A 21,515-nucleotide genomic window follows, 5' to 3' on the forward strand; every position below is an offset into this window, starting at 1 on the left:
TATTAAAGCAGATAATCCATTAAGTATTTGACAAGGATAAATTTAAAACGAAATCTGGAAATGCTGGATGGCATCCTATAAATGAAATAACATCTCAGGCGATGAGATTTCCCAGACTTTAGTGAAACGCTTGAATAAATAACGAGCTTCCCAAAATACAACAGACAACAGCTGCTGAAGAGGGAGGCCCCATTGGCTGTGAATGTTTCCGTTGGAAAGAATCAAAGCTACCACGGAGCAAAAACACTTTGGAAACTAGAGGGGCACCAAGTAAAGCAAAGACCACCGCCACGGCAGCTTATTTCTCAACATTTTGCTTGACCCTCACCTTTGACCTTAACATGTAATAATTGGGTGTATTTTCATACACTCAAATATGAATCACTTTTGAAGTCTCTGTGACAACGATGTCCAAACTTATGGCTGATCACGTGAATTGGACATTTTGCTTGACCATGACCGTGACCTTGATCTTAATCTTCCAAAATTCAATAATTTTCAGCTTTTTAAATAACAGTTAATCGCTGGAAGTTTCATTACTCTACAATTAAAATTGGGCCCAGGAAGGTGACCACTAACAAAAGCACAGACAGCGAGTAAAACCTAACCTAACCTTCCAACTTCGTTGGCAGAGGTGATAAAAAGTTTTTTTTTCTTTTCTTTCGTTGCATCACCAAGTCACCTATATACTTATGTCCAAGTTTATGACGAAAAGTTTGAAAGAAATAAGGAAGATAACAAAGTGCATAATTTCTGCAACACTACATTACTCTTACTAATACCTAGTTTTCCAAACTATTCCCTAACCATGGTTAGGTTTTGCCCTCCCTTTTGTTTCACAATATTTCCTATCAGCTAAAAATTGCGAAAAAAGAAAACTATATTCACCGTGTAAATAGAGGGAGGAAATGACATCCGTGTACAACAACTACCTGCATGGTGAAAGTCGCGATAATTTGTCGGGGAACATAAAAAGGGTGAGATGGTGATAACGCTGCGTAAGTCCCCCCCCCCCAAAAAAAAAAAGCACTGTGAGAGTGCAGACCTCCACTACGGCAGCTTATTTCTCGAAACCAGCTTGCCTTTCCCAGATTCAATTTAGACCGTAGTCGTATTTGAAGCGTGTGCGACAACCATGTGCAAACTTGGGGTTAAGGTTAGGATTAATTCAGTCGACATTTTGCTCGATCTTGACCTTTGACATTGGACTTTCAAAATTGAGTCACTTCCACGTCTCAATATAACAAATAATCACTGAATGTTTCACTACTCTGTGAGTACAATTGTGGTCAGGAAGATGTTTACAAATAAACAAACAGACAAATAGGAAGGAAAACATAACCTCCTTTCAACTTGTTGGCAGAGGTAATAAAACATCCTCCAAGTGCAACATGCTCGAAACCCGAATAGCAACATCCTTTGAAGAATTCGAATTAAAAGACATTGTGGACAGCAAAAAAGAAAAAAAAATACTGTTCGATTACCTAAGGACATAAATATTGGATTAGGTCGTTCAACTGTTCCCTAATTGATAACCAAGTTTGTGATAACTGATTCGTAAAACATACAATCGTTATAAAAGGTTTGTGAGGACAGTGTTAAAAGAATTGTCTTCCCATAAAATGTTCGTCATACGACTACAAACTTCTAAAACAAACACATGATCTGCCGGTCTTAAAGGGGCCCTCCGAAAGAGAGAGAGAGAGAGAGAGAGAGAGAGAGAGAGAGAGATTTTAATATTTCCGTTACTTCAACACAAGAACATCTGCGAGGTTTTGGTTACATTAGCGGTGACTATTGAAAACTATTTTGTTCAAAGCAAATTAGTTAGAAATTGCATTAAGACAGCTTTAGAGATAAAAAAAAAAGACGAAGCAGACATCCGCTACTGCAGCTTATTTCTCGAAACCAGCTTGCCTTTCCCAGAATCAATTTAGAGGCGTATTTGAAGTCTGTGTGACAACCATGTGCGAACTTGGTGTTAAGTTAGGGTTAATTCGGTCGACCTTTTGCTCTACCTTGACCTTTGACCTAGGACTTTCAAAATTAAATCAATTCCACGTCTTAGCATAACAATTAATCCCTAAATGTTTCACCACTCTGGAGTAAAATCGTGGCCAGGAAGTCGTTCACACACAAACAAACTGACAAACACGGGCGAAAACATAACCTCCTCCCAACTTCGTTGGCGGAGGTAAGAAACGCACCCAAACAAAGGACCAAGACGAAGAGTAAACCAAAGCAGGTAAGAAAGCATAATAAAAGAGAAGACACTCCAACACAATGGAGCTATCTAAGGGTGCCTGGGAGGGGAAGAGACTTGGAGGGGGAGGGAGATAGGGATACCAGGGAGGGGGGGGAGATTATAGGAGGGAATAACAAAGATGAGAGGGGGAGAGGAATATAATAGCAATTTGCAAAAGATCAACGCTTTCTTACACAAAGATTGAGGATAAGCGTCAACATGCAAGTCTTACTGCATATTTTCTGCTGCTACTTAGAAAAAAAATGGAGCAACGGATGAAACTGTCAGTTATAGTGGCCTGGTGGTAGAGCCCTTGCCTAGTGATTGCCAGACTGGGGTCCGACTCCCGCTCAAACTCGTTAAGTTCCTCTGGTCTCTGCAACCTCACCATCCTTGTGAGCTAAGAATGGGGGGTTTGGGAAGCTTATAGGCCCATCAGCTGAGTCATCAGCAGCCATTGCCTGGCCCTCCTTGGTCCTAGCTAGGATGGAGAGGGTGCCTGGGAACTGATTATATGTAATATGGTCAGTCTCTAGGTCATTGTCACAGTCCCTTGCCTCTGCCATTCATGAGCGATCTTTAAACCACTGTCCTTCAAACATTATTGATCATAATCCTCCTGGCTAGTATGATGGTGACATGTTCGCCTAGCATTCGCATGGCAGCAGATCAATCCCCACCCGGGACCATGAGTTGAAGCTGTTTACTTATGAGGATACTGCTGACGTTCTGGCGAGTATCTATTCTGATGACACTGGAACTGACACTAGGGAGCTTTAACCTTCAATTATTTTCGATTGTAGTTAGTTTGTACATTTTGTTTACACGTGAATGTGTAAATTTTCATTTTCATTTTCAACATTATAACAGCAATGAAAACAAGTGTTTATACCTACGTAACACCCAACCAACCTATCATGAAGCTTAAAAATTAAGTTTTTGGTGACAAACGTTTTTAGTATTAGCATATGAAATTTGTGGGCATATACCGCAAAGTACCTAACATTACCCTCTATACAATAAAACAGTAATAGAATTTCATTTTCATAAATAATATCTGTCTGGCACATATTGGACGTTAACTTGTCTGGAGTATTAAGCCATAAGACCTCTAAATACTCTATCGTTCTAAAAACTCTTTACCATGACAACTGTTCTAGGTTAGAGTTCTCTTGCTTGAGGGTACACTCGGGCACATTATTCTTTCTTATTCCTCTTCCCTTTGTTTTTTCTTTTCTTGAGGTTTTATAGTTTATATATCAAAGATCTAATTCAATGTTGTTAATGCTCTTAAAATATTCTACTGTAATTGTTCAGTAATTTACTTGTAGTTTATTTATTTCCTTGTTTCCTTTCCTCACTGAGCAATTCTGCCATGTTGGAGCCATTGGGCTTCTAGCATTTTGCTTTTCTAACTAGTTTGTAATAATAATAATAATAATAATAATAATAATAATAATAATAACAATAATAATAAATTAATAATAATAATAGCAATAATAATTAATAATAATAACAACAATAATAATAATAATAATAATAATAATAATAATAATAATAATAACAGTAGTTGCCAATAAGCAACAACAAACGAGATCATATTAAAATCAAAAAAGACTTCAACTGTTGTATGAATTTCGCTTATCTAAGTTAGTCCATTGCTGTCCAAATAGTTACAGATGACAGGGTGGAAAATGCTAAATTCCTTCAGACTCACTTTCAAAAGTGACGACATAATCGTGACACTTTCATGACGTTCACGTCTCCTTAAACGTTGTAGTGTCTGCAAGAGACAAGGACACAAAAATTGATCATGATGCGACACAAAGTTGGAGAGACGTCCGCGAGGAAATGTTTTCTGCAGTAATTAAAAATACACGGTAGTACTTAGCCCGGTTCATCAAATAACACTTGTTAGGTGCCATGAAATATAACACCCGAAATGTACGACACAAGGTTCCATGGTATGTATAGGTCCTTAACCAACACTGAGACATAAGTATATCATTAGCTTTAACGTAAAATAACGCCGTTAACATACTACACAGTGTTTGAGACATGTATCATTAACTTTAGCCTCATATTCTTCTTACTTTTATTATCATTATTCTCCGGTTTTGGATCACTAATAACTCAGCCAATTTTAAAGTTTGCTCCTAAACTTGAGCAGCATTATGACCCATATGGGGAAGTATGAATCAAGAAAACCGTGCACTGTGCAGAGGCAGCGTCCTATATGCAAAAATCATTTAAAACGATTGCTCTTCCAGATCTCAAAAACCATTGCATCTGTTGACTTCAAATTTTTGTTGGAGATACCTTGGGCCATCATTATTATTATTATCATTATCATCATTATTATTATTCCAAGCTATGTTATAACCCTAGTTGGAAAAGCAAGATGCTAGAAGCCCAAGGGCTTCAACAAGAAAAAAATAGCCCAGTGATATGCAATAGGCACAAGGGCTCAAACAGGTTAAAAATAGCCCAGTGAGGAAAGGAAACAAGGAAAAAAACAAACTACAAGAGAATCAATAAGAAAAAACACCAAAACAAAACCTGTAATATTACAGTGATCCGAGATTCGCAAAAGAAAAAAAAAAAAAAAAAAAAAAGTAATGCCGGATATGGCACTATACAGGGGTATAGAATTCACAAAACTAAAGGTTCAACAGCATTGCACTTGACAGCGTTCCAGGATTCGAAGAAGCTTAGAGTAACGAATGTAAAATCCAATCATATCTGTTGAATCATCTTGAATGCTAATTTTGCAATTTTCTCATTGTCAACAAAAAAAATCATCATCATCATCATCATCTCCTACTACGCCTATTGCCGCAAAGGGCCTCGGTATCGCCAATCGTGTCTATCTTGAGCTTTTGTATCAATACTTCTACATTCATCCTATCTCAATTCACGCTTCATAGTCACCAGCCATGTAGGTCTTGGTCTTCCAACTCTTCTAGTGCCTGGTGGAGCCCAGCTGAACGTTTCATGAACTAATCTCTCTAGGGGAGAGCGAAGAGCGTGCCCAAACCATCTCCCTCTACCCCTCACCATGATCTCATCAACATATAGCACTCGAGTAATCTAACTTGTAGTTTCATTTCTAATCCTCTCCTGCCATTTAAATGACAATATCCTTCTGAGGGCTTTGTTTTCAGATCTCCAAAATCTGTTGGATATTGTTTCATTGTCATACCACGGCTCGTGTCCATACAGTAACATTGATCTCAAACAAAAATAGAAATTAGCAATAAAAAATACATCACTTCCGTACTTCTTTACAACTTTGAGTTGGTAACTAAACTCAAGAGTTGATAAAAATTCTTTAAATATCCTAACCAAAAGTATAAAAAAGATGGGTGTAGCAAAAAAGTAAAGGATACAAATAACCAGGAAAACAATTAAATACGCAAAGGTACATCTCCTATTTCATACAAACGTCATATTAACAGCCTTCCATTTTGCGTGGTGTGGTGAAAGGTTAAGCAGAATATTGGAAGAAAAATTTATGACAGCACCTAACAACATTTATCTGGTCATAAATCATATACCACAGTTTACATCAATTATCATAACCATTGGCATAAGAAATTATTACAACTGATTTATGCTTGACAAAAACAAAGTCAAATTAACCCACACGATCTCTATTACCAGACAGCTATAATTTTTAATTCTAAGTAAGTTTTCTGCCGAGAGAGAGAGAGAGAGAGAGAGAGAGAGAGAGAGAGACCCACTTCGATGAGTACGTCATTACCACCTACAGAGGCAAGTCTTTCCAGTGAAACAGATCGATTTCATTGTGACGTAACACACTGTTCCACCACCCGGTTGGAGAGATCCAGCCACAAGCCACAAAATGATCCAGAGTTAACTCATTCAGAGAGAGAGAGAGAGAGAGAGAGAGAGAGAGAGAGAGAGAGAGAGAGAGAGAGAGAGAGAGAGAGAGAGAGAGAGAGTACATATTCCTGGGAAAGTAGCTGTGAAATTGAACCCTCAAGTAAGGTATCAAATTAATAGACAGCCCAAGTCCCCAATGGCGACTTTTACTCAAGAGAAAAATTGGCAGAAACAGGAGATTCCCAATATAACATTACAAACATTATTATTTGTTTACTGCAGTATGACACACGTCCTAGTAAATATGTAGATGCAGCAGATACTGTTTATATATATACACACACACACACACACACACATATATATATATATATATACACATATATACACACACACACACACGCATATATATATATATATATGTGTGTGTATACACACGTGTGCGCGTGTTTGTATACATGTTTATAATACAGTATGCTGCATAAGTACTGTAAACGTGTTTATACAGTGTACGTGCTAGATATATTTATATTATGTATATATGTATACATTATATATACACACGTGTGTGCGAGCATTTATAGCTGAGTTCAATATATACATATGATCAGCACCCATGCCCCTCTCCACCCAAGCTAGGACCAAGGAGGGCCAGGTAATGGCTGCTGATGACTCAGTAGATAGACCTATAGGCTCCCCCCAAACCTCCCATCCTTAGCTCACAAGGATGGTGGGGTTGCATGGGGTTGCAGCGAACAAAGGAACTAACAAGTTTGAGGGCGGCTCGAACCCCAGTCAGGGACGTTACCACATCGCCCACCACAATCCCAAACATTCTATTATTCCTTTAATGCAGCTACCTATTTCTCACCCTTTTAATGCTCATACCACATCTAATAAATAAAAGTATTTCAATATACTATAGATACTCCGATAACTTCCATAATTTTCCTAACCTTGGACTTCCTTCCTTTCTCATCCTTTCATTATCCGATATAATTATTCCCAAATACTTAGAAACAACAACCGCTATTCTCTAACCATCCATATTAACATTCAATGTTCCATCTCCTTATGTCCGTTTACTCTCTCCCAACATTATTTTTGTTCACATTTAACCTTCTTTCTTGCAAACAATTATATTCTCTTACTTGTTTCAGCTTTTTTTTTTCTTTACAATTCTTAATCAGTTTCATCACTTGCAAACATCATCATTATACATGACATTCTCGGACAATTTCTCACTCCAAAACTCTATTGCTATTATCATTATTATTATTATCATTATTAAAAGCTAGTTGGAAAAACAAGATGATATAAGCCAAAGGTTTCTAACAGGGATAAAATATCCCAGTGAGGAAATGAAACAAGGAAATAAATAAACGACAAAAGAAGCAATAAACGAACAAAATAAAATATCGTAGGAACAGTAACAACCTTAAATTAGATCTTTCATACAACTATAAAAACTTCAAAAAAACTGTTGTTTATGAATTCTTACACCATTCCATATAAAATACTGTAAACACACAACAGGTATCAACATTTCAAAACATAACAAATCTCATTTCCAACAACATACGCTTCATTTCCATCATGAAAATCAGTATTAATTAAAACAATTACTTTCTCATACTGTGTATCCTAAACATACATTGATAATAGCTTTACTTATGCCACTTGCAAGTCATTTATCAAATACAGTCGATATAGTGTGTGCACGTCCATAATAATCACTAATGTCTTCCTTTCTAATTCAAGATCCTACCAGTCGCCTCCCTAGTATATTTGATCAAAATCCTACCATCCACCTCCTCTACTGTTTATCCCTCACATAAAGAAACAATTATTAAACATATCTTTCGATACATTTCCCTCATCCCGCGATACCTTACACACACTGGTCAGCCATTCAATTAAACTTTTACCACCTCACTATATCACTCGTAGTCATTCCCCCATATGGTGCACTATAGTCTTCAGCAGTTCAACTTTCCTCTCTAAGTCTGCTTCTGAAACATATATTAACCCTTTCTCCATTTATCTTCCCATTAGGTTCTAATTACACATACATATTTTTCATCAAAATATTTTTCCCATAAATGAGGTATTGCCAAATGAATAGAACTTTCTGGTTTATCAGCAACTGTCAACGCCAAAAGGTGAGACTTAATAAAACTGACAAAAATCAATATCTCTACATAACTTTTCCCAGTGTACGAAGAACTGATTTATACTTTAGCCTCTCTTATAAAATAATAGGCATAACTACTTATCAATAACCATACGGATATTGTGCTTAACATACTAAAGTGTAAAACAAAATTTGATTATTAACCAATCAATAAAACGCTATACAGTGCCCCTCTGAATGTTATCTTTCTCTTGATAAGATGACCAGCCCTTGGGACCGAGGGCAGCTAGATTGGTAATAAATATTTCGACTAAAATTTTAAAACGTTGCTATACCTTTTTGAGAGAGAGAGAGAGAGAGAGAGAGAGAGAGAGAGAGAGAGAGAGAGAGAGAGAGAGAGAGATATGAATAAATAATTTTAGTTCATATAATTTATGATTGAGTAATCAATTTCTTCTTGAATGTTTGGTGTCTCCGATTATTCTGGACAACAGCACGTTTATCAACGTTTATATTGTCCTTCCTCAAGTGCATTTTACGTTTTTTGCAACGTTTTATAGGCCAAGGAAATGAACAATTCTTTCTCGATTTGTAATACATATTTTAGGTACTTTGAAAGGGATGACAATCTCTTTAGTCTCGTATGAGGGTGTAAAAATTCGCATACTCTCAATTTCTAATATACTTATATTCCAAAAGTGAAATCTTTCTAAACGTTTTAAACCTCACATTTATATAATTTCTTCTTATTGGCGTAGTTACTCAAGATTGTACCATTCGTGTGTATAACTGTAGTATAGACGAACTTACAAAGGCACATACTTGTTAATTTACTAGTGTTATAAAAATTTTAGAGGTTCTCTGAGGAGAGAACTGTCAGTGATTTGAGCTTTATGGAAGTGTAATAAACGTTGTAGAGGCTGTCCATTACGCGCAAGTGGTGTTGTAGCCAGTGATTTCAGCCTTCTGAAAACGTTTTAAACGTTGTAGAGGCTTTGCATTAAGTGAAATTGCTTTTGAAGTTGCTGATTTTGGCGTTCTGGAAGCATTGTAAACGTTGTAGAAGCTGTCCATTGAGTGCTGGTGGTGTTGTAGCCAGTGATTTTAGCCTTTTAAAATCGTTATAAACACTGTAGAGGCTATCTGTGGAAAGAACCTAAGAGCTATTTGAGCATTCTAGAAGCGTTGCAAACGTTATAGTGGCTGTCTGAGCAGAGATCTGACAGCTATTATAGCCTTCTGGAAGAATTATAAATGTGAAATCGAATTATTTTGGGTAAGACTTAAATCAATGAAATTGTTTTGTTTTAACCGCATTACCATCCCTATGAGACACTCCTGTCTAGTATCTGGCCATTCATTACATTTACCACACGAAATCTATTTTAACATAGCTGCGTAAACATGCAAACCAATTTTGCAAGATCATCAAAGTTTGTTTTTTAATATTTGTTATAGAATTCGTTGTTATCCTAAGAATTATATTTCTTCGCTTTTCAAATCCTGGGAATTGCAAAATATATTGAACACACTAAGACATATTAATTCAAATTATGGTGCCTGAGTGTTTTCTATCTTCAATAGAAAGTCTTTTTCTGTGGCAAGCTGCTACGACAACGACTTTCAAGAGTATACAATTGGACACAAAATTAAAAATGTATTTGTATTACGAATGTGATAAAAAGTAATGTTGATATCAAATGAGTATACTTTACCTCCATACACAGCGTACGATAAAAGCTAATAATATTCCCAGTCTTTCCCGGAAGACTCGTATTACCTTTCCTTGTAAATTACCGCTTGTACTTGTTCCCGTACTCGCTACCATCTGTTATATTTATCTCCAGCTCTACTCCTAATAACTCAATGCGTTATATCACTTCCTCATACATAAAGTTACATTTATCTTGGTAAGGTCTTCCGATAAAAAGAGCGCATGGAGAGAGAGAGAGAGAGAGAGAGAGAGAGAGAGAGAGAGAGAGAGAGAGAGAGAGAGAGAGAGAGAGAGTTAATTCGTCGCTAGTTTCAAGACCCAGAGGATAGTATAGCCTCTGCCTGGGAAAAGATCGTAATGTACTGCGTTGGTTAAGCGAACCGCTTGGGAAGACCTCCATTGAAAAGAGGCGAACACAATACTAGATAGGAATGTGAAAAGTTCAGCCAGGAAATAACACTAAAATCCTCTATCTTTTTTTAACCCTAGACAATTGAGAAGAACAGGAAGCACTCTTCTCCTGGAGTCAGTTAATTGACTGTTTTTACCTCCGCCAACTAAGTTGGGAGGAGGTTATGCTTTCGCCCCAGTTAGTTGGTTTGTGAACAACTTTCTGACGACAATTTTACTCATAGAGTAGTGAAACTTTCAGGCATTAAGCGTTATGTTGAGACATGAAAGTGATTCAATTTTGAAAGTCTTAGGTCAAGGTCAAGCAAAAGGTCGACCGAATTAACCCTAACCTTACGCCCAAGTTCGCATATGGATGTCACAGACTTCAAATACGCCTGCGGTCTAAATTGATTCCGTGGAAGGCAAGTTAGTTTTAATAAATAAGCTCCAGTGGTGGAGGTCTGCACTCTCCGGGTGCTTTTCTAGTCTTAAATATATTTCTTGAACGTCCATACTAAAAACAAGCATCAAGAAAGCAAAACAGGCTGACAAAACTCTTTTCATAGTTTATATGATATATGTTTTGATAATGTTACTGTTCTTAAGATAATTCATTGTTAATTTTTTTCTCATCGTTTATTTATTTCCTTATTTTCTTTTCTCACTGGGCTATTTTTCTCTGTTGGAGCCCTTGGGCCTATAGCATCTTGCTTTTCCAGCAATATTTGTAGCTTGGCTAGTAATAATAATAATAATAATACGTTTAGTTACAAGCAATATGTTCCATATTAAACACGATGCTTACACCATCATCTATTCTCATCCTTTCCCTAAAGAAAAGGTGAAAATTGGTTTGTTGATAACGCCCCATAATATAGTAAGGAGAATAACTTAATATATGGGTTCCCACGACCTGAGGTCTTGAAAATAAAAGTTTTAATGATTAAAAGTTAGATTTCGGAGCAGTAAAAATGAAAACTATTTTCGGCCGGTCACAAATCAGATAAGCTAGAGAGAGAGAGAGAGAGAGAGAGAGAGAGAGAGAGAGAGAGAGAGAGAGAGAGAGAGAGAGAGAGAGAGAGAGAGTGATATGTGAGTGTCGGGAAGAGCACAACCTCTGAATCTGACCACCATAATAATGATTTAAAACGAGAAATAAAATATATGTCTTTTACACAATAATGCATCAAAAGTATAAAAGACATATCCATTGAACAATATGGCTTCATAAAATAACTAAACATAAAATCAAAACAACTCAACAAAGCAAAGGGTGAAAAGGGGAAGTTTTGTTGAACGAAAATAATTTTGAGTGTTCAACACGAAATCTCAATAAAAAAAAGTCACAAATTAGAATCCCAGATTCCCGCTTTTCTGGAAGCCGATAGTTGCAAATCTATATATTACTAAAATATAAGACTTAGTATAAATTATACTTGGAAAAAAAATTACCTTATAAGCATAGGGCTAACATGTTACGTGAACATATTTCATTAAAAATGAACGGGTGGAAAAAAAAAGTTGAAACATCAAATGACAAATAGCGATCACTGAATCATAGATATCCATTATTCAATGTTTTGCGCATACATAAAGAACACAGCAGGATCTGAAACCATCCATATTAAAGGAGATATATTATTTATGTATTATAGCCACGGAAGAAAAAATTAAAAGACTTGATTGGAGTTCGAATGAGTCTGTTGATGTCCCCATTGGACGAAATTACTAACTCCAATCAAGACTTCGTTTTTCCTCCCGTGGCTATAATACATTTTATACTCATCACGTGTCAGATTTCGCGATTTCTACATATTACTTATTTCACCCTATTGGTTGATTGAATTGAGGTTTTCTGGCATTAAATCAATCAATCAATAGGGTGATAAAACCTTGAAACGAAGGTCCATTATGATGATACCTTAAAAGCTAACGCGAGGCTATTTTTAGATTAATAAAAAAAGAACAAAATAAGTTAAATAATTGTAAAATTTATAACATTCAAAGTGTACAAACACAAAAACAGGGAACAAAAACATTCCCTATCAATACAAAAAAATCCAAAATCAATTCCAATTAATAGACCGGACATCTAATACCAATAAAAATTCCTTCTATCTGATTAACACTTGACGTGATATGGCTCGTCATTACAACACCACACCTCCAACAATTGACCTTGCAGTCACAATCAAAAAACAATTTTAATTGGATTGTTATAATAATTTCATAAATGAACAACATGTTCTTCTACTCACCAGAAATGCAGTTCTCCGAAAGGGCTCTGTTCTTGGCAGCATTGTTGTTATTGTTGCTCGTAGCTGAACCTCCACGGCCTGCCGAAGGCTTGGCAGGCTGGAGTTCCACCTTGCGATGACGGGACACCCTGAAGGCGCTGCCATTAGCGCCCCTTCCAGCTGCAGCCGATGCTTGAGGCATGTCGTCGTCCCCTTCGAAGTATTCGAAATCGTCGTCGTCTGTGTACTCTAACTCGTCGGCGGAGTATGACCTGGGTTTGCCATCCGGGGTCCAGTCGTCCCCGGGGTCATCCTGGCCCTCGAGTTCGTCTCCCAAGGACTGACTCTTGGGCCTAGGAGATGGAGAAACAGGATCGAGTTTGACGCAAATGAACGATCCTACACTATCCTCTGTTGTGGTTCCTGATGCCTGTCCCCTGTAAGGACGCTGGGACCCACTACGGTCGGCAGGGGTGGAAGCGAAATCCCCTCCTTCACTGTCGTCAATAAAAACACTACTACTATTGTTGGTTGAAACACTGAAATCAAGATCGACCCCTTGGGGGCTTAGCACTTCACTATTTTCACTAGCACCGGTATGAACACTGGTTTTGGCGGCAATATCATCACTCTCGTGTTGATCAGAAGACAAGGACGGCGTGTGAGCGTGTGAGAGCACCTGTGGACTCTCCTGAACTCGTGTGTCTGTTGTTATGTCTACCTGTGCGGGGGCTGCAGGATGTGGGGGGATGCCCTCAGGCAAAGATCTCTTCCCACCTGCCTCCTCGCCTGACCCCACACCCGTTTTCTTTTCCAAACTCTTAACAGCTTCGCTTCCTTTTAGCTCTCCCGTTTTCTTTCTCTTTTGACTAGAGGTAGACTTTAATAATTCAGGAGGTATGGCGGAGGCCGTGGACGTGTCACTCGAACTACCGTATCCTGCCATAATAGAGTCGATAGGCAAATCCAGCGTTTCAGTGAAGACAGGTGTGACTGACCCATCAACAGGTGTCATAACCTCCCGAATGCTATTAGTGCCTCCCCCGCCACTTCGAGCTTCTGTAAATATGGACTCCGAACTGGACGAGGAGTCCACAAAAGCCACGGGAGCCGAGCTTCCAACAGAAGGGGAGGCTTTGCCATATTCAATTTTCCTCGCTGTTTTCCAGGAGTCAGTAACGATGGAGGTGGGCACGGGCGGCGCTTGTGATTTCTTCGCTCCGACGGACACTGTGGCAGTGGCTATATTGGTGGAGGATCCCATAAGAGAGGCGTCAGGAGTGAACCTCGATCCCTCTTCCAAGGCATCTTTGCTACCATGCAATTTGGCCTTGGAGGGCGACTTTCCTTTCGCTAACTTCCCACGCACTTTATCCTTCCCCCTCTGCTTGTCCCCCTTCTGGCCCTTCTTGCCATCAGCACCCTGGATGTTCCCCATGTCGTAGGAGACTTCTACGACGTCGCTGTCGTCAGTATCGAACTCGAAAAGGCTCCCGTCTCCTGTATGGGAGTTGTGGTTGATATCACGATCCTTCAGGTAATTCCTGATGACATTAACAGCCTCTAGCTTGTCGTCCGACGACTCCCAACACTCTTGTATCTTCAGGAGGCGTTCCCCACTGTCACTCCTCTCTTGGATCGGCCCCAGGAGTTCATTGATAGCTTCTGCAGGTGCAGAATTCCTTCTCAGGAACTCCTGAATGTCATCGGCTTGGGAGGAGGCTGGTTGCAGGGAGCAACGAGGTAGTAATGGGGACGAGAAAGGACGAGCACACACTAATCTGCAAAAGGATGAAAGGTTTCATTAGTAAGAGAGAGAGAGAGAGAGAGAGAGAGAGAGAGAGAGAGAGAGAGAGAGAGAGAGAGAGAGAGAGAGAGAGAGAGAGCGCATCTTGGTAATATATAGCAACTAAAACGATTTATGCTCCATCACGTCTGCTTTGATACGATTTTACGATTTAAAATGTCAAAACTCTAAACGAATGTAAACCAAGAAAATTGCATGTTTGATCTTAGTTTCTTAATACATCCAGAAAATTGACTGCTCGTTACGTTATATTTGTGAAACGTGACTGGGTGAGAGAAAAATTCCGTATGAATTGGCATTAAAAAAATAAAATCAAGCCACATGTTTAGAGACCGTTACTAAATTCATTTAAGGTAAACAGCATTGAAAAATAGCCCCAGCAAGAAACTATTCGTAAATACAAAATTTAAGAGCATATCAATAAACATAAATTCCATAAGTATTTATTTCAAACTTATGACTTTAGAGGGAAAACATTGTAACACAGGATTTCATACACATAAGTACATATTACCAACACTAACCAATACGAATGTCGACATTTGTACGTAAACAAAGGAAACATTCCACAACTAGAAAAACTATCAGAGTGCAGACCTCCGCCATGGCAGCTCATTTCTCGAGACCAGCTTGCCTTTCCCAGAATCAATGTAGACAGTAGGCGTATTTACAGTCTGTGTGACAACCAAGGGCGAACTTGAGGTTAAGGTTCGGGTTAATTCGGTCGACCTTGACCTCTGACCTAGGTCTTCCAAAATTGAATCACTTCCACGTCTCACCATAACAATTAATCCCTGAAAGTTTCACTAATCTATGAGTGAAATCGTTGTCAGGAAGTTGTTCACAAACAAGCAAACAGACAAACAGACAAACAGTAGGGGAAAGCATAACGTCCTCCCAACTTCGTTGGTGGAGGTAACTATCACCACATACCCCCAACGAAGGACTGCAAAAATATCTGTCCATGAACGGGGATTTCTGAGAGAGAGAGAGAGAGAGAGAGAGAGAGAGAGAGAGATAGAGAGAGAGAGAGAGAGAGAGAGAGAGAGAGAGAGAGAGAGAGAGCGGAGGTATAGTAAAAGGCTAAAGTGCAGCCAGGGACAAATGGAACTCTGTAAAGACTCATTAGTAATGCTTACAGTGTACCCTGCGAGGTGCACTGGCAGCACTAAACTTCTAGGGGAAAAATCTTCCAAAGAATGATAGTAAAAAATCAGTGACTTATCATTATTATTAGCTAAGCTACAACCTTAGTTGGAAAAGCAAGATGTTATAAGGCCAAGGGCACCAACAGGGAACAATAGCCCCGTGAGGAAAAGAAATAAAGCCTGAGTGTAACCTCAAACAAGAGAGCTCTACCACAAGACAGTGAAAGACCACGGTACAGAGGCTATGGCACTACCAGGACTAGAGAACAATGGTTTGATTTTGGAGTACCCTTCTCCTAGAAGAGCTGCTTACCATAGCTAAGGTCTCTCTTCCACCCTTACCAGTAGCTAAAGTCTTGCCAATAGCTAAGGTCTCTCCTCTACCCTTACCAAAAATAAAGTTGCCACTAAAAAATTACAGTGCATTAGTTAACCCCTTGAGTGAAGAGGAATGGTTTGGTTATCCTAAGTGTTGTCAGGTCAGATGCATGAAGACTTTGTAAAGAATAAACAAGAATATTCGGTGTATGTAAATGTAGGCAAATGAGAAATCAGCCGTAACTAGAGATATCCAATGTAGCACTATCTGGCTAATCAAAGAACCTAATAACTCTCTAGCGGTAGTATTTTAAAGGGGGGCTGGTGCCTTGGGTATCTACGACATTACCACTATGTTGATGAACTGGTCATCATACATTTTCTTAATTGAGAGAGAGAGAGAGAGAGAGAGAGAGAGAGAGAGAGAGAGAGAGAGAGAGAGAGAGAGAGAGAGATTGGGTGAACAGTATCACTAGAACTGTTGGCGAAACTTAAGACTAAAAAACTCCCAATGAGCATAACGAAGACAATCCGAAAAAAAACTCAAACAGCATTAAATTAAAAGCCAAGTTGAGAGCCTCATCAAACAAACCAGGCCTTTGAAGTATTCTCTAGATAATTGATCAGTACCTACTGTATAATTCCACTTCGAAAAACAACTATATTGAACCCTAAGCTGATATCAATAATGGGACAACATAAGCAGCACCATAAAATAGACAAAAGAAATGTATTTTACCACTGGATAGGACAGAGTTTATGAAAGCTGGCATATTATGGCCTCGACAGGAAAATGCCATTTGAAGGAATGTGTCCCAATGTTTGGCAGGCAAATCATTAGTCAATACTATTGGAAAGTACCAGTCACGACCTTACTGATCGTCTTAATCATGAATGAAATCTCTAAGTAACAAAGATATTAGCTTTACAGAAAATATATTTAAGCCGGAAGATCATTCGTTTGTCTAGCACACATTTGAGAGATTTCTAAATACCTATCAAAGCAACTTTATATTAAATTTTTTCTTATGTTTGTTTCAGAACAGCTATATATATATATTATATATATATATATATATATATATATATATATATATATATATATATATATATATATATATATATATATATTTGGCGCCTCAACGCACTAGTATTCGTGAACCACCTTTTTCTTTTAATACAGTTTTATCTAAAATATCTTCTCTTGTATTGCTCCTTTTACCTGACCCAGACCTTATCCAATAATTCCAAAGTTCCTTCTTTTACCTAATTTTTTGTAATGACAATTCTCTCCCTTACTGCCATTTATCCATCTATCCATGCGATTCTTTTAACTCCTCTGCTAACACATCGTACAAAACTTTTCGTCCATGACAGTCGTAGCCATTGCCTTTGTACCATGGTCTTCCACTGTCTTGCGTTAGAGTTCTCTTCCTTGAGGGTACACTCAGGCACCATATTCTATCTGATTTCTCTTCCTCTTACTTTTTTTTTTTAAGTTTTTATGGTTTATATAAGAAATACTTATTTTAATGTCATTAACGTTCTTAAAATATTTCATTCCCATTTGTTCATTACTTCACTTGTAATTTGTTTATTTATTTGATTTTCTTTCCTCAATGGGATATTTTCCCCTGTTGGAGCCCTTGGGCTTATGGCATTATGCTTTTCCAAAGAGGGTTGTAGCTTAGCTAGTAATGATAATAATAATATCAATAACAGTCACTGTCAAGTCATCGTATCATAATCTCATCCTACTACAGCGACCAATCGTTACCAATGACGACATTTAAAGGTCCAAATTAGGACGTGACGTCCTGTTTGGATAGGATCCAAGAATCTAGGTTATACCACCCGGCGCTGGGGACTATAAGGCCATTCATCCCGTTAGTGTGAAGTAAACCCCCCCCCCCCCAGTTATTATTATCATTATTTGCTATGCTACAACCCTAGTTGGATGAGCAGGATGCTATAAGCCCAAGGGCTCCAACAGGGTGAAATAGCCCAGCCAGGAAAGGAAAAAGGAAAATAAATAAACAAGAGAAGCAATTAACAATTGAAATAAATTATTTTAAAAACAGTAACAGCACTGAAATAAATCTTTCATATATAAACTATAAAAACTTTAACAAAAGAAGAGGAAGAGAAATAAGATAGAATAGTGTGCTCGGGTGTACCTTCAAGCAAGAGAACTATAACCCAAGACAGTGAAGACCACGGTACAGAGGCTATGGCACTACCAAGGACTAGAAAACAATGGTTTAATTTTGGATTGTTCTCCTACAAGAGCTGCTTACCATAGCTAATGAAACTTTTCTACCCTCACCAAGAGGAAAGTGGGCAATGAAAAATTATAGTGCAGTTGTTAACCCCTTGAGCGAAGAAGAATTGTTTAGTAATCTCAGTGTTTTCAGGTGTATGCGAGCAGAGGAGAAGTGTAAAGAATAGGCTAGATATTTGATATATGTGCGGGCAAATGGAAAATGAGCCGTAACCGGAAAAAAGGAGTCAGTGTAATACTGTCTGACCAGTCAAAGCCCCAATAGCTCTCCAGCGGTGGTATCTCACGGGGTGGCTGGTGCCCTGGCCAACCTACTACCTACTATGAAGTAACATTTTAGAGTTTTGGAAAACAAAATGAGATTATGTAAAGTAAAATGCTAATTTCTCTAAAAAGAAATTATTTAATCAGATTGTCCTACTACTTACAAGCAAAGTTACACTCCTAGTTGGAAAAGCAAGATGCTATAAGCCCAAGGGCTCCAACAGAGAAAAATTGCCCAGTGTGGAAAGAAAATAAATAATCCATTAAGTAGTAATGAAAAATTAAGATAAAATATTTGAAAAAACATTAACATTAAAACAGTTAATTAATATATAGACTATAAAAAGACATGTCAGCCTGTTCAGCATAAAAACATTTGCTGGAACTTTGAACTTTTGAAGTTCTACTGATTCAACTACCCAATTAGGAAGATCATTCCACAACTGGGTCACAGCTGGAATAAAACTTCTAGAATACTGTAGTATTGAGCCTCATGATGGAGAAGGCCTGACTGCTAGAGTTAACTGCATGCCTAGTATTGCGAACAGGATGGAACTGTCCGGGAAGATCTGAGTGTAAAGGATGGTCAGAATAAGGAAAAATCCTATGCAACATACATAATGAACTAATTGAACGACGGTGCCAGTAATAATATCTAGATCAGGAATAAGAAATTTAAGAGACCGTAAATTCCTGTCCAACAAATTAAGATGGAATCAGCAACTAAAGACCAGACAGAAGAACAATACTCAAAACAAGGTAGAATGAAAGATTTAAAACACTTCTTCAGAATAGATTGATCACCGAAAATCTTGAAAGATTTTCTCAATAAGCCAATATTTTTTTGTGCAATTGAAGAAGACACAGACATGATGTGTTTCTCAAAAGTAAATTTGCAGTCGAGAATTACACCAAAAATTTCATTAGGTTTAACTTATACATCAGAAAGAAAGTTTGGACAACAGAAGGTTATAAAGCAATTGCATCCAAGGGTCGAAGGAATGCTGCAAAGACTTCCTCAATTAATGCCTACACTGCGCAACGTAAGGCGCACTGAAGGCATTAACACCCCCCCCCCCCCGCTATAAGGATTAGGTTACCAAGAGAACTACCCTCGTATCAGAATCAACAACTCATGAAAACTTCGAGATTTTAAATTTTTATTAACAGCTATATCTTGCTTCAAATATTAGTAGCAATATAGCCTACCATCATCATCATCTACGCTTACTGACGCAAAGGGAATCGGGTACATTTCGCCAGTCATCTCTATCTTGAGCTTTTAAATCAATACTTCTCCATATAACCTACATGGAATGTTATTCCAGTTTTTCCTCGCTCATTCCAAATTATACAGTCAATTCTAATTAAAATCATCGTTTCTACTATTTTAACAATCTACACTAATAACAGTTCTGGATTTCTGAAATATCTTTATAATACAAAAATCCTTTCGCTATTCTAAGATTATAAGAGAGCAAAACGTTAAAGATACTTTATGAAACTTAGCTAATTTTCCTAGTTTTGAGAGCACACCTGTGTCAAGTGTATGTTTAAGCATAACCACAACTGGATTATTTTTTTTCATATAATACTGCAGTACACATTTGTCACTTTACGCATTAAGGTAAGCGTACGAAATCTGATCATCATTAACCGATCTCCTTTAATGAAAGGCATTACTAACAATCTATGAAAGGTGATTCTCACTGGGCTGTCATTGGCACAAGTCCTCCATGCACTTGCCAACGAATCTTTAGAATGAGTCGGCTGGCAAGGATGTGTCACTACCCTTCTTACTACGATAAGTATGCAAACACGAAAGGAAACCTACAAGTACACGGGAAAGAAGAAGGAAAAGAGGGGTAGGAAGAAGAAGAAGCCATATTTTGAATCATGTCACTGGTCGAGTACGTATGACTTGACTAGATTCTTCTGACACCCCCCCCCCCACACACACACCCTTGAGTGTCACGTGACTTTTCATGAAATCCACTTCAGAAATTCTTTCACAAACGAAATAGGAGATGGAAAACTCCTTCCGTTAAGAGGATATAAAGTTGTACAATGTACTATGCCAAAGTAAATGCACAAACAGAAAAAAAACATAATGAACTAGAAAAGCACTCTGAGAGTGCAGACCTTCACCATGGAAACTTACTTCTCGAAACCAGCTTGCCTTTCCCAGAATCAATTTCAAAGCGTGGGCGTATTTGTTCGACCTTGACCTTGACCTGTGACTTATGCCTTTCAAAATTGAATCGCTTTCACGTCGCCACATAACAATTAATCCCTAGTAAGTTTCACTACCCTGTGAGTAAAATTGTGGCCAGGAAGTTGTTCAGAAATAAACAAACGGACAAAGGGACAAACAGACACACATTGTCGTGAACATAACCTCCTCCCAACTTCGTTGGCGGAAGCTAAAAATGATAGATTCGATTATGTAAACGTTTCACATTTTACTCCCAACGAATAACACCGATTGTAAAACTTATAAAAATGCAAGATATAGAGAACAGAGAATTTTTAGAATGATGTTATTAATCTACGACTGTCTTGCACTGAAGACTACAAAAGTAAATATAGTGATGGTTAAGAAATCAGTCAGAAGAAAAAAATCATTAACATTATCCTTAATCATCCCCCCCCCCCCAAAAAAAAATACGATCATGACTTTAAAATTTGAGTTTACAAACCTCTATGATACATAAAAAGATTTTGTAATACAGCGATGGTTAAGAAATTCAGTCTCACAAAAAAAAAACATTAATATTATCCTTAATCACTCAAAATGTAAGAAATACGATCGTGAATTTAAAATATTCTTTCACAAACCTCCATGATACATTAAATATTTTGCCATATTTCTATCAAAACTAATTTTAAAACATGACCTAATTACTCATAAAAACACCGGCTGTAATTGGGCCGTCTAAATAGACTTAATCATTTTAACTAGAATGTCACATAAATAACCATTTTATGAACATTGCCTTCATCCAAAGAAAATTACCATTCAGGTTGCCAATTCTACAGTGGAGTTAATGAAATTTTCATCGCCGCCAACGAAATTGGGAGGAGGTTACGTTTTCGCTCGTTTGTCTGTTTGTGAAGAACGTCCTGGC

The 21,515-nt window shown here is 37.9% G+C and overlaps 1 protein-coding gene across 3 annotated transcripts in view; it reads right to left on the reverse strand.

Annotated features, from left to right (window-relative positions):
• Window positions 1-21,515, reverse strand: part of LOC137616297 (uncharacterized) — a 308,280-nt gene that overhangs the window by 209,104 nt on the left and 77,661 nt on the right. For all 3 annotated transcript variants that reach the window (XM_068345942.1, XM_068345941.1, XM_068345940.1), the window contains one exon: window positions 12,591-14,350. In XM_068345942.1, the coding sequence (XP_068202043.1) occupies window positions 12,591-14,350 (1,760 nt within the window). The remainder of the gene's footprint in view (window positions 1-12,590; window positions 14,351-21,515) is intronic.

The sequence above is a fragment of the Palaemon carinicauda genome, chromosome 22 (assembly GCF_036898095.1).
Source record: "Palaemon carinicauda isolate YSFRI2023 chromosome 22, ASM3689809v2, whole genome shotgun sequence".
NCBI lineage: Eukaryota > Metazoa > Arthropoda > Malacostraca > Decapoda > Palaemonidae > Palaemon > Palaemon carinicauda.